Source organism: Lampetra fluviatilis, chromosome 47 (genome assembly GCF_964198595.1).
Source record: "Lampetra fluviatilis chromosome 47, kcLamFluv1.1, whole genome shotgun sequence".
In the NCBI taxonomy this organism is placed as follows: domain Eukaryota; kingdom Metazoa; phylum Chordata; class Hyperoartia; order Petromyzontiformes; family Petromyzontidae; genus Lampetra; species Lampetra fluviatilis.
The window spans coordinates 9,703,222-9,716,088 of NC_136321.1; the positions used below are offsets into that span (position 1 = coordinate 9,703,222).

At 57.1% G+C, this 12,867-nt stretch overlaps 1 protein-coding gene across 1 annotated transcript in view; it reads left to right on the plus strand.

Annotated features, from left to right (window-relative positions):
- LOC144947804 (patched domain-containing protein 1-like) overlaps nt 1-12,024 on the plus strand; it is a 28,793-nt gene extending 16,769 nt beyond the window's left edge. Inside the window, exons 4-10 of the mRNA XM_078877157.1 lie at nt 8,397-8,748; nt 8,842-9,049; nt 9,853-10,867; nt 10,952-11,013; nt 11,248-11,343; nt 11,464-11,593; nt 11,729-12,024. Coding sequence (XP_078733283.1) covers nt 8,397-8,748; nt 8,842-9,049; nt 9,853-10,867; nt 10,952-11,013; nt 11,248-11,343; nt 11,464-11,593; nt 11,729-12,024 — 2,159 coding nt within the window. The remainder of the gene's footprint in view (nt 1-8,396; nt 8,749-8,841; nt 9,050-9,852; nt 10,868-10,951; nt 11,014-11,247; nt 11,344-11,463; nt 11,594-11,728) is intronic.
- Nucleotides 12,025-12,867: the final 843 nt, after the last annotated feature.

Consider the following 12,867-nt stretch of genomic DNA (forward strand, 5'->3'; position numbering starts at 1 on the left):
CAGTCGACGAGTCGCGAGTGGGGCCAGCAGCGTGTGCAACACTTGCACCGCACGGCAAGGAGAGTCCAGGTGGGATTCCCGTCCACGTCGAGTTTGTTTACGAGCCTCTGTCTGTTCTGCTGCTCGGGAGCGCTCGTGAGTCGGCGGGGTGAGTCGCCCCAGGTCCGGGTCAGTTTCCTCTCCGTGCTTCGGATTGCTGCCATAGCCAACGCACAATGTATCATCCCAATGTAGCGGGACCCTTCGAAAAAAAGTACCGTCTTTGAGCTCAGTGTGACTTTCCTGGGTATATAAGTGATAATTAGTACCATCACCATTATTATAGATCTTTATACAAACACCCATGATTGGACAGAGCCCCACGATGCGTGTTCACGGTGCCAAGTGAATCCACCCTCCTGCCAGCCGTCGTGTAAAAAAAACCCACCGGCTCTCAACACCTCCGCCGTGCTTCCTGTACCCTCCTCCAATCAGCCAGAGCGATGAGATCAATCACGAATGACGACGCGTTAACTCCTTGGCGCGTGTTGTGTTCCGTGTGCTCGGTGCGGACACGTTCCGCCTCGGGTCATGCGTTACGAGCAGCCACGGTTGCCGTGAAGCTGCGAGGGCTCTCGGGAAGTATTCTCCGGACGCTGAGCAAATGTTCTACTGGGCAATTGCCAATTGAACGATTTATTATTCATCTTCGTTGTGGCTGAAACGTCGTGAGAATTGTATTTTATTATGTTAAATTTGTATTATTTTATTATTTCCCTTCTACATGACTTTACAGAAAGAACCAATAAGATGAATCCCTGCAGTTACGAAAGCTTTAAATCGAGATTTATCATTCATTCAAATAAATGTCTTACACCCCGCGACACATGTCGTCGGCGCTTCTAGTTACCAGGACGGATTTTTCTTTTGGGGGGGGTGCATCTGCCAGACACCTCCGATGAGCACGGCTAGCTACGTACAGACCACCGAGATGCCGGTGAGAATCCCTCGTAGAGCCATCCCCGTCTTCTCGAACCCTCTCGGACGATCCTCTCCCCTCGGCCAGGCAATCCCTTAATCCTTCCCAAAGGGGTCTCGAGCCCAGGTGCTTTGCGAGCCGGTGTCCCGCGCTGCTTTCAGGATCACCGGAAAGAACTTCACCGCTCGTCAGTCAGGACACAGACGATCGCCCCCGCCCCCCCTCCGTGCCGTTCCGTGGCTGATCCAGCCCCCCCCCCTCTCCATTGTTGGCGCATTGGGCAGCACGGCAGCCGACAGACGGCCGGCAGCCCCCACCACCGGCCCACGCACCCACCCGCTCCGTCTAGCGGAGGCATCTTCTGCCAGCAGTGGCGTCTGTGAGAAATTGCAGGGCTCCGCTTTTACCTTTGCCATCAGCAGAGATGTCGACTACGCTTCGTGCTTTCTCCGTTTGTCTTCGCGCCTTGATTCCTCGAACGCAATTAAAATCCACGCCGTATATATATCTCGCGGTGTTGCCGCTTGAGCGGCCTTGACGAGAGTGCGTCCTTGCGTGACACCCCCTCTTGATTTGTATTTTGTCATTATTCGTGCCATCTCAGCCTTAGCCCCGTTCGCCTCTTTTATAAATGGGTTTTGATAATTTCTATCTCGTATGAGGCTCGTGACAAGCCCTGGTCTATGAGCGCTTGGACGGCCGCATCAGTTGCTCGCTGCATCAAAAGTATTTTCGTGGCCGATAAAGGGCAGCCGTAATGGTGATCGATGTTCATCAGTCCTTTCTCAGATCTGATGGATAGTATCGCACGGTCATTTTCCTTCCGATATTAGGAAGCCAATGGAGCTATGCATTTTTAAATCTAAACTGAAAACTCATTTCTTTAAAACTGCTTTTTGTCTTTATCTGTTTATCCTTCCCCTGCATCTCCGATTAGCATGGTTGGCTACGTACGATGCGAAAGAAGTTCAACATACCTACATTGGTAGAGAAACCTCTCCTAAATCCGTCTTGCTACATACATGGACATTCCACTGGTACAGCAATGGAAAGCTTCACAGTAGAAATCAAGGCAATGTTTAATATACTCAAAACATCACTCACACATACAAAGACAAACGCCCTTAGATAGCCTTTCACAACAAGTGCTGATCGCGAGCAGCACCTACGAAGGCCGACATGGCACACGAGAGGGTGGGTGGCCAGCACCACGCCCGGCCGCCTTTGTCTCCCCAATGCTGATGTTTACCGAATCGCACCGGTTGTTCATTGAAGGCTATGTCGACCTAGTGGAGGCCCAGGACTGGTTTAGATATTCGTCACTGCTGTTGACCGCGAGCCAGAATCGAACTAGGATTCATAGCGGAGCGCGCTAACGACTGCGCCACCACTCTCCGCACAATTGCTACGCACAGACAATAACCGCCATTCGCCCCTAAGTGGCGGTTACATCACCACGGCGCTTGTGCCAGGCTACGTGCACTTTAAGGTCACGTGAAGTGTCCTACGTCTGCTGCAGGTCACGGGACAGATCCAGGTGCCAGGGATTAACTGTCCGAGATGAGTGGCCGATGCACCAGCTGTGCCCCCTACTGCGCTAACTCGCTGCGTTTCAGTCACCCAGCGCTCCGCTCGTCGTTGTGAGCGTCGCTCCTTTGCCCTCCGTTGCTGCTGGAGGGCGACTGCCTCCAACTGCCCAGTAGCAGCAGCGTCCTTCACGAGCCTCCTCCACACACACACGCAGACACACACGCGCAGGCACGTACGCAGTTCGAACGGAGGCACGCGGTGCGTTTAATTAGCAGTCACATGCGGCGGTGCACTTTTCATTTCATGAATGAAGGGGCTGTGGCCTCACCTGTGCTGAATAACAATTAACAACCGCATCTGTACCTCCTGCACATTGCATCCCAGTGTCGGCGTTGCACTCCGTGAGTCAGAATGCTGCTGCTGCAGCGGCGGTATATCGGTCAGCAGCAAGAGCGCTGGGCTTGCTGATCCAGAGGTCACGCCGGTTTAATTCCATCCCCCGGCGGTAGCGGTTGAAATGACGGTGGTGAGTTTTCTGAAATCCAGCAACATCATTTCTCGTGTAGGTTGTGCCTGGTGGGGTCAAGTGTGGATATTCCTACCTCTTCCAAAAACGCCTGGTCAACGTGGAAAAGTAGGCCAAGGCCCACCGAATGTTCTCTGGTTCGCTGCGAGACAGCAGTGGGTGTCACGTGACGAGTGGAAGCCGCAGTGATAGCGGCATGTATCCTGGATGTGGTATGCCGGGTATGCGGATATATGGGCACTGATAGGCTGCAGCAATCACGTGAACACACAATAACCCAATTCTTCATTTCAAACGATCACGCTGTGTACAATTTGATCATTTCTGTAAAGCGCCTTAGTAAAGGCGCTACATAAATCGCATTAAGACAAGACAGCCACAGCCGGAGCGAGTGACAGCGAGAGGTATCACTGAATGTGGTGTGCTGGCACATTCCAGGCAGATGCAGCGGGGGCAGTGAGCTCGCAAAACATCTCCCGGTTGAGCCTCCCGGAAAACTCGACAGCCTGAGACGGTGGGAAGCGTGCGAGGCCCCAAGCCGGCGTAGTTCCCGGTTACTCGTCGCGTTCGCTTTGTTCAGTTAAAACAAAATAATCCCCCCTTTGTTATTGTACGCCACGTGAGCCATTTGGCATTGGACCCAGCGAGGACCTCGCATCTGGCTCCAATTCCAAACGTGTTGCATGGCGGAGCCTACACAGACTGAGAGCGAGTGGGTTACGGCAGATGCAACTTTCTCATTAAATCATGGGGGGGGGGGGGGGGGGCTGGGCTTGTGCTCAACCGAACAACGTGCTCGTCAGGAGAACCAACTCACGGATCATCTCACGAGATGCCCTGCAGCACTACACTGCTACTCCTCAAGATTTGCCAATGCCAACACTGAAAGCGGCGGCCTGGGCCGAATATTGGGGAGAGACCGCATAGGTTGGACAGGAGACACGACCGAGAATATTGTTAGTCGCAAAAGAACGCGGTGATTTTCGACTGGCTCCGTTGTTCTGTGAACGTGTGAATGTAGCAACGTACCGATCGATACTCGCCGCCTGTATCGCGATCCACGCGTCGACGATTGTAGTGGCGATGCTCTGTCTGTACGCTGTGACATCCGTGATCGTCGCAGGACGCCCATGATGATTAAAAAAAAATCGATCCTAACGGCTTCACTTGGGGGCTTTCTCACTCTGATGAAGTAAATACAATCTTTCTATAATAGAGGCGTTTTTGGGTTAGATCGCGTCAATATATAAATGTGTCGTTTAACCCGCCACCACCCGACACAGCCAACTAGTAAGGGTTGTCACGTAAACAGAATATGGCCAATTCGTCACTAGTACAGCACACCGGTTGTGTGTTGGAGAGCCAAGCCACAACATTTACAATCTGAGTACGACGTTTCGCCAGTAATTACAACCAGCTTCATCAGGCGACAGCCAGATTTGTGGCGGGTTTTAACGACACATTTATATATTTACACGATCGAACCCAACAAAAAACCTCTATTGTGGATGATATTGGTCGCGACAGCCTACGTGTTAAACCAAAATCGTTTCTGCCTCAACCGAGGCTACCCGGGCCAGGAATTGAACTCGCAACATTCCCTTCAAAAATTGCAAATTGAATTTCGTCGGCCGAACGAAAATTGCAAGAACGCGCGGCGCTGAAGTGGGAAGTGAATGGCGGGCGCCACGCGGCGTGTGGGCCGTTGATGGCCGCTGGCAGATTAGAGATGAAATTGGATTATGGGACACGTCCAGAGCCACGCTTGTTCATGTCGGGATAGACTGTCGACGTTTACGTGATTCCCCGGCCTCGAGTCTCCTCCGAAATTATTAGCCGCAGACGGTCTCCCGGTTTTGAGTGTTTTACCGACTTATAGCGCGTTGTTTATACGTGATCGGGGGGGGGAGGGTGGAGGCAAAGGTGAAGCCCTGCAATGTCTGGGCTTGTGCCTCTGCTGGCGGAAGCGCCTCCACTCGAGGGAGCTCTAGAGAACCCCTCACTCACTCGCTCTCAACGAGGCTATTTTAGGCCTACTCTTCCACGCTGGCCGGACGTCTTGGAAGACGTGCGGAGTAACCCACAATTGTGTTTTTGTTCCACCACACGCCGCCTTGAAGTTCGGTTCAGGCAACCCCCACGATGAGCGTGGCGTGGGGAGGGAGGCCGCCATTGAGCAGTGGCATTACGATCCGGCTCTTGTGTTACTGAGCTGCGTCCCTCCCTCGCAGTTCGGTGTCAGTGGGCTGCCTCCCTGTTCCCGCTGCTGCTGCTGCTGTAACCCATAGGCCGCTCAAACGCGTCTTGGAAGTAGCTCTATAGCGTCCACTTCTGTGGGCCGTGCTCTCGCAACACGAGGGGGGGGGGGCTTTGCTCCGTGAGCACCTCACGAACGCCTCCTATTTGCCGTGAACGCGATGCCGGCGGCGCGCAATTGGGATTCAATTAAATTGGGGCGAACGTTTGGGTAAGAAAATGAAGAAACGTCCAGATCGTTTGTTTCTCAGTCCTCTTGTCCTGGTGAGGGTCGCGGCGGCAGCAGCGTGTTGAGTAGAGCGGTCCACACCTCACTCTCCCTGGCGACAGACTCCAGCACTACACTACGATACACTACTACACACTACTATACACTACACGATACACTACTACACTACACTATACACTAAACTACTATACAATACTATATACACGACACTATACACTACACTGCTATACGCAGACTGTAGCTCTTTACGGGGCAATTCCCAGGCATCGCCAGGCCAGCCGAGCGACATCGTCTCGGCAGCGTGCCCTGGTCCAGCCCCGTGCTCAAATGATGATTTACGATATTTCGTCGCCCCCCCCCCCCCCCCCGAGACTCTTCATCTGTGGCAAAGGAGCCCTCCGAGAGATTCACTGCGCGTCCTTTCGTGGAATGTATTTAGAGAGGCGACATAGCCCCAACGAGAATGCATCATTCTACTCTTGAAGTCTTCTTGAGCCGTGTTCTTCGTCAACGCCATTCTGACAGACGATGCCGTCACGTCCTTTGTTGGGCCAAAGTTGTGGCATCGTCGTCAGCGTCCTCCTAGCGGTCATGTAACCACACGCGTTGACCCCCACGCACGCCCTTCCACCGGGTCAATAACTACTATACAATACCCCTTTGTCTATCCACTGCTGGATGAACAACGCCACCTCTTACGCCGTGTCGGTCACGGGCGGTGGGAGGCGTTTGACCTTGCCGGATGAAGCTAGTACGGGGCTACTAGACGTGTAGTAGCTACTACACGTGCAGCTACTACACGTGCAGCTACTACACGTGCAGCTACTACACGTGTAGCTACTACACGTGCAGTTGCTACACGTGCAGTAGCCACTACACGTGCAGTTACTACACGTGTAGTAGCTACTACACGTGCAGCTACTACACGTGCAGTAGCCACTACACGTGCAGTTACTACACGTGCAGTTACTACACGTGCAGCTACTACACGTGCAGTAGCCACTACACGTGTAGCTACTACACGTGCAGTAGCCACTACACGTGCAGCTACTACACATGTAGTAGCCACTACACGTGTAGCTACTACACGTGCAGTAGCCACTACACGTGTAGCTACTACACGTGCAGCCACTACACGTACAGCTACTAAATGTGCAGCTACTACACGTGCAAGTAGCTACTTTGTCGCGGTCAGGGAAAATATGTGATCGCCTGCTGGAGGGAGCTCGAGAGAGCCTCTCTGGAGGGGCATGTGGGCCTACTCTTCCAGACGTTTAGGAAAACAATGGCGGTAGTCACCCACATTTGACCCTGCCACTCGCGACTGGTCGCCCATCGGCTCTCCTTGTACCTGCTGGACATCTGTGAACAAAAGAGCTTCATAGCTCATCGGATCCCTCCAGGATAATCAAATAGTCTGATTCCGGGGGCCAGGCGGTGGCGAGAGATTTTAAGAAACTTGCCTGCCGCGCCGGGGAGATGGAATCGAACCTGCGAGCTCCGGGCCGTGTGTCCAGTGCGATGCTGACCGTCAACTCCACCGTGGCAGCGTTTGACCCGACCACTTTTTGCCGGTTTCCGTTATTAATTTGACTTGCGCGACGAAAAACCGATTGCCGCGCTTTTAATTTCCACATCGACATTTGACAATGAGCTGGAACGCCGTGTTGCCGACGGACAGGCGGGAGGGAAAGTCACCTCGCGTTTGTTCAAGAAAGCCTGACTCTGGCTGACGAGACTCCGAATGTCGAAACTGGATTGCATTAAACCGATGCTTGCTGATAAGATGCCCTCCCAGAAGGCCGTGTGACCGATGGGTTTGTGTGTAAACGAAAAAAAAACACTTTCTTTTAATTCACAGAGACAAATAATGGCAGGAGGTTGGTTTTTTGACGCTGAGCGATTACTTTTGCCTCATGTTTTATCTCCCGTAGACTCACCTTTTCGGGATCTGCCGCGACCGGCGTTAACGGTTAGCAGCGCGCGCTGGACACTTGCAATCCAGAGGTCGCCGATTCAAACCCCATCGCTCGGCGAGGCGGTCGATACGAAGGGAGCCCAGTTTCTCAAAGCCCCCCCCCGCCACCCAATGGCTCACGTGCGGTCGGGTAAAGTGTGGGTATGCCCGACGCTTCCAACACGTCTCGTCGACGTCGAACAGCAGGATGAATATTGCCGTCCGGACTTCGCTCGAGCGCGGAACCTTCCGTCAGCGGGTGGCGTGAGCCAGCAATTGCAGGGCTGCACCTTTAACAGTCAACGATAACTTGGCACGATTTGGCGTCCGCGCGATCAGTTCCCGCAGCGCGGGAAGCGACCGCAAGGGAAGGCGCCGCGGCCTTCTCACCGCAAGGGGGCAAGGTTTTTTCGAATTTGGCAAATTTCTACGGCGACGCCGCGTGGCCGTGCAGCACGGCCACGCGGCGTCGCCGTAGAAATTTGAAGATCCCGTGACCTCGTCGAGCACGGCCCGTGCTCGACGAGGTCACGGGATCTTCAGTTCGCACCGCCGTGGCATTAACCAGGGCGGCCTGGACGGATTCGAACCGCGAACCTAAGCGGCAAGCGGCGACCGTGCCTTCCGCCGGGGCCCGCACCGCCTCTGCCTTGACCTTTACATCTACCTTGACCTTTGTCTTGACCTTTACATCTACCTTGACCTAGACCTTCACTCTTGATTTTCGTGACTGCAGGAATCCATACTCTTTGGTTCTTTCGGTAAAGTCACGTGGGTAGAAAATTTACTTTCACATTTACCTTTGTCTTGACCTTCACTTTGACCTTGAACTTTGTCTTCACCTTTGTCTTTACATTTACCTTGACCTTCACTTTGACCTTGAACTTTACATTCACCTTGACCTTCGCCCCGAACCCCCTCCTCCTCCCCCCCCCCGCAGGGCACGGCATGCACGGCATGTTCGAGATGCTCTCCTCCTGGCGCAAGAGCAAGGACGAGCTCGGGGTGAAGGAGCGCCTGGCGCTGGTGTACACGGACACCATGGTCTCCTTCACGCTCACCAGCGCCATGTACCTGGTCACCTTCGGCCTGGGCGCGAGCCCCTTCACCAACCTGGGCGCCGTCAAGGTGTTCTGCCGCAGCACGTGCGTGGCCATCCTCTTCAACTACCTCTACCTGCTGTCCTTCTTCGGCTCGTGCCTCGTGTTCGCCGGCTACGTGGAGGCACGCGGGCAGCACGGCGCGCTCTGCTGCGTCGCCGTCCCCACGCCGCCGCCGCAGCCGCCGCCTCCGCCGCCGCCGCCGCCGGCGTCGGCGGAGGGCACCGGCGACGCCGACGCTCCTCCGCTGCTGCCGCCGCCGCCCCCGCCGCCGCCCCCGCGGAGGGGCTGCTGCCGCGTGACGGAGCGGTCGCACCGCGATCGGCACCGCGCCACGCCGGGCGCGAGCGAGAACCCGGCGTACGACTTCCACGTGACGGTGTGGTTCCTGCGCGAGCACTGCGGGAAGTGGCTCACCAACACCTACGTGAAGCCCTTTGTGGTGCTGCTCTATCTTGTCTATGTGTCCTTCGCCATGATGGGATGCCTGCAGGTCAGAGTGCACTTTCGTTTTCGTGCTTTGCCGGTTGGGTTTTTTTGTCCGTTTGCGTTTTTTGTTTGTTTTTTTCGTTGACGCTTTACAGCCGCTGGGTTGAAAAGCGGCGTCGCGTCTACGTGTGCGTCCCTTCTGTCTGTGTGTCCTGCGTGGTGATGATGGGATGCTTGAAGGTCAAAGTGCGCTTCTGTTTTATTTGTTGTGATCTACGTTTAGTTCGGGTTTTTTTCTCCCCGACCTAAGGTCGAACGGGACATCGTGTCGATGCGCCCTCTGCGATTATTGATGCGGCGCCCGGTTTAATTTAGGCCGGAGCTCTCCGGGACCGAGCTCCAGAAAGGATTTCCCCACCCGCTGCTCTCTGTCAGTGAGGGTGGAAGGGGGTGGGGAGACGTGGGAAGAGTTTTCAGAGCTTGGTAATTGGGGAAGTCCCAGAAAATATTCCATGAATTTGTGGTGTTTTGTTTGTTCCGAAGTGCACCGCTCACCTCACCGTCTACACCCTCACCTCATCTGGACCCGTCATCTCACCTCGCCCTCCACTGCCCCAGTCGCTCTCGCTCAGCAGCCTCTTCTACTCAAGCCAGACAATACCCACGCTCGACGCCGACTTCGCCCTTTGCGGCCTGACTCCCCTGCCCCCCCCGCCTCTCCCCCCCTCGACCCGCTGCTTCTCCTCACCTCGCCTCCCCGATCTCTTCTCCCCTCCGCTCACCCGCGTCTCCTCCCCGCCTCCCCTCCCCTCGCCCCCTCCCCCCGCCCCCCCTCCCTGGCACCGGCACCTCCGCCGGGCCCCCCAGGTGCGCGAGGGCTGCGACCTGGGCCGCCTGCTGGCCACGGACTCGCGCACGCTGCGCTACCGTGCGCTGCAGCGCGAGTACTTCAGCAGCTACGGGCCGGCCATCGGCTTCTACGTCTACGAGCCCCTCGACTACTGGAACGAGAGCGTGCAGGAGGGCCTGCGCGCCATCACCGCCGGCTTCGTGCGCTCCTCCTGGCTCGAGAGCTTCCTGGCCTTCCTCGAGAAGTCCAACGGCACCGCGGCGGTGGGGCGCGAGGCGTTCGTGCGCGCCCTGCTGCGCTCCTTCTTCGCGGCGAGGCCCTTCGTGGGCTTCGCCGACGACCTCATCCTCGCCACGAGCAACGGCTCCGTGGACATCTCGGCGTCGCGCATGTACCTGGCGGCCGGCCGCACGGCGCTCGCCCGCGAGGAGGTCTCCGGCCTGCTGGACACGCTCCGCCGACGCTCGCTCGCCTCCGACGTCAAGTTCGTCATCTTCAACCCGTCGTTCGTGTTCGTCGACCGCTGCGCCTCCTCCATCGGCTACTCGGCGCTCACGCCGTGCGCGGGCGCCCTCGCCGCGCTGCTGCTCTCGGCGCCGCTCTCGGCCGAGCCGCTGGCCAACGCGTGGCTCTCGCTGTGCGCGCTCTCCGCCGGCTTCGGCGCCCTCGGCTACATGACCCTGTGGGACGTGCGCGTCGACTTTGTGTCGGCCCTCTGCCTCGTCTTCGGCGTCAACTACGCGGTGGAGCACTGCGCGCCGCTCGTGGCCGCGTTCGCCGCGGGCCAGGAGCTCACGCGCACGCGCTGGATACAGGTGGCCGTCGAGCTCAACGGCTCGCCCGTCCTGCAGAGCCTGGCCTGCTTCGCCGCCGCCCTCGCCCCGCTCTCGCTCGCGCCGTCCAACCTCACCTACACGCTGTTCCGCGGCCTGCTGGTGGCCGCCCTCGCCGTCGCGTTCCACGTGCTCGTCGTGCTGCCCGTGGTGCTCACCTTCTTCCCGCCGTCCAAGCGCAGGAGGAGGAGGCGGCGGGGTGGCGGCGGGGGAGGGGGCGGCGGGGGGGGCGGGGGCGGGGGGGGACGCCGCACCGGCCGCCGGCCCAAGCGGCCGCCGCCAGAACCGCGCGACGAGATCGAGTGCGTGGAGCTGCACAGCGCCAACCGCGTCACTGCCGATCAGGCGACCGCTGTGTGAAGTGGAGGGGGGGGGGAGCGCGGTGGAAGGGAGGGGGGGAAGGCGGGGGGGGGGAGGTCGACCCGGGGCACGGCGTTCTTTTCGGAGTAGGAAGGGAGACGCGGCGCGGCGGGAATGCCGACGGGCGGCTCTCTTGGGTGGCGCGTCGGCCGTCGCGATCGCCGTGCGGCCCCCCCAGGTTCGGGGCCCGGGCCGCGCGTTGAGCGCTTCCCCTCTCAGGCCATCGCCACGCGCTGCCGCGGGCGTCCCCGGGAGCTGAATTCCCCCGGATTGACGGGAAAAGTCCGGGGCAGGGAGTGCGGCGAATTCTCGTCTGTGCCCGGGAGAGAGCAAGCCGGAGCGCAAAGGAGGACGTCGTTTAACCCATCGCAGGGAGGCCACGTCGCGGTTCCTCACTTGGGGCTCCTGAAGGTGCCCCCCCCCCCCCCCCCGCAGCGAGCGCCGTGTGGGAGGATGAATGCTGAGCAGGTGGAAGACCGCGCTGTGCAAGAGAGCTGTCTGCCCCACAGGTGCAAGGACGTGCGTCCCGAGCTGCCCCACGCCAGCCTGGAGCTCAGAATCGCTCGCGAAAATCACTTCAGATGGAGGAAAAGATTAAAAAAAGTGCAAACCCTCCCGTAGCGACCGTCGCCCCTCTCCTGGCATGCGAATGCCCACTCGCAGGCTGACACTGCGCGCACCGTTTAACGAGCGGGGACAGCTGCCGCTGGGCGGTCCCCCGTCGACGAGACTGCGGCGGCAGGCGTTGGAGCGGTTGAGATGCGGATGGAGGGACGTCTCCGCGGCCTGCGAGCGAAGGCAAGTGCTGACCCCCTGGAGGTAGTTCCGACGTTCTGGGTAACGTCGCGGGCCTCGCCGCGACGTAACGTGGCACCGCACGCGAGGGCGCGCCGGGAGTCGACTCGAAAGCAATTCCTCATGTCCCCGCCCACGTGGTTCGGCGGGGAAGCGAGCGGCTCGGGATTGGAAGGGCCCAAGTTCAAATCCTGGCGGTGAGGGCGAGTTTATTCGGCCCCCGTTACCCCTCCCACGTGGGCAAGATCTATGGATAGACTCGCTCCTGCCATGAGAACGTGGAACTTCCGATACTGGGTCAGGGTTGTGAACGGTAGCGCCGTCTGAGTTGTTCGTTGGAGCAGGAAATTACTTTAACTTTTTTTTAATTACCAAATCTTATAAATTATACCGGACAAATTATATTATATCAGAGTATATTATATTTTATTTTTTCCTTTAAGGCCGCAGTGTTTATTGACGAATGTGCCGAGTTTTATTTCGTTTGTTTGTGTACCACTGTCAACGCAACAGCAGTAGCAACTTCACCAGATGATGAATTTCATAAGGCACGTTATCACATGGCACATGATGAAGACAGAAGGGATCATTGTTACCGTCCGTTGTGTTGCGTCCACCTTTGAGACAAGACCTCCGCTCACGCGCCACCGCAAGACAATTCTGCGGGATCGTCTGTTACTCGCCGTTCTTATTCAACGACGAATGTTGTTGGCTTGCTGTGATGCTGGCAGCCAACACATACGTAGGAGTACACGTGCCACAATTGCAAAGGATATAATTGATCGGTAATCGGAATTGTGATCTCGGGATGGGTGAACGTTGATAGAATCGTCGGGGCGAGGAGGGGGATGTACCAGGCAGACCTCGCTTAGCGCATCTCTGGAGAGCGCCACCACACCGGACAATCGATTATCACAATTTAGCGATCACGATTATATTTAGAAGAATTTTACTAAAAAATCGATTCGTTTAGCCGCAGGAATGTGGTCTGAGGGCGTCGCTGAGGCGAAGGTCTCGGCAACCAAAGTAACAAGCAGAGACAGT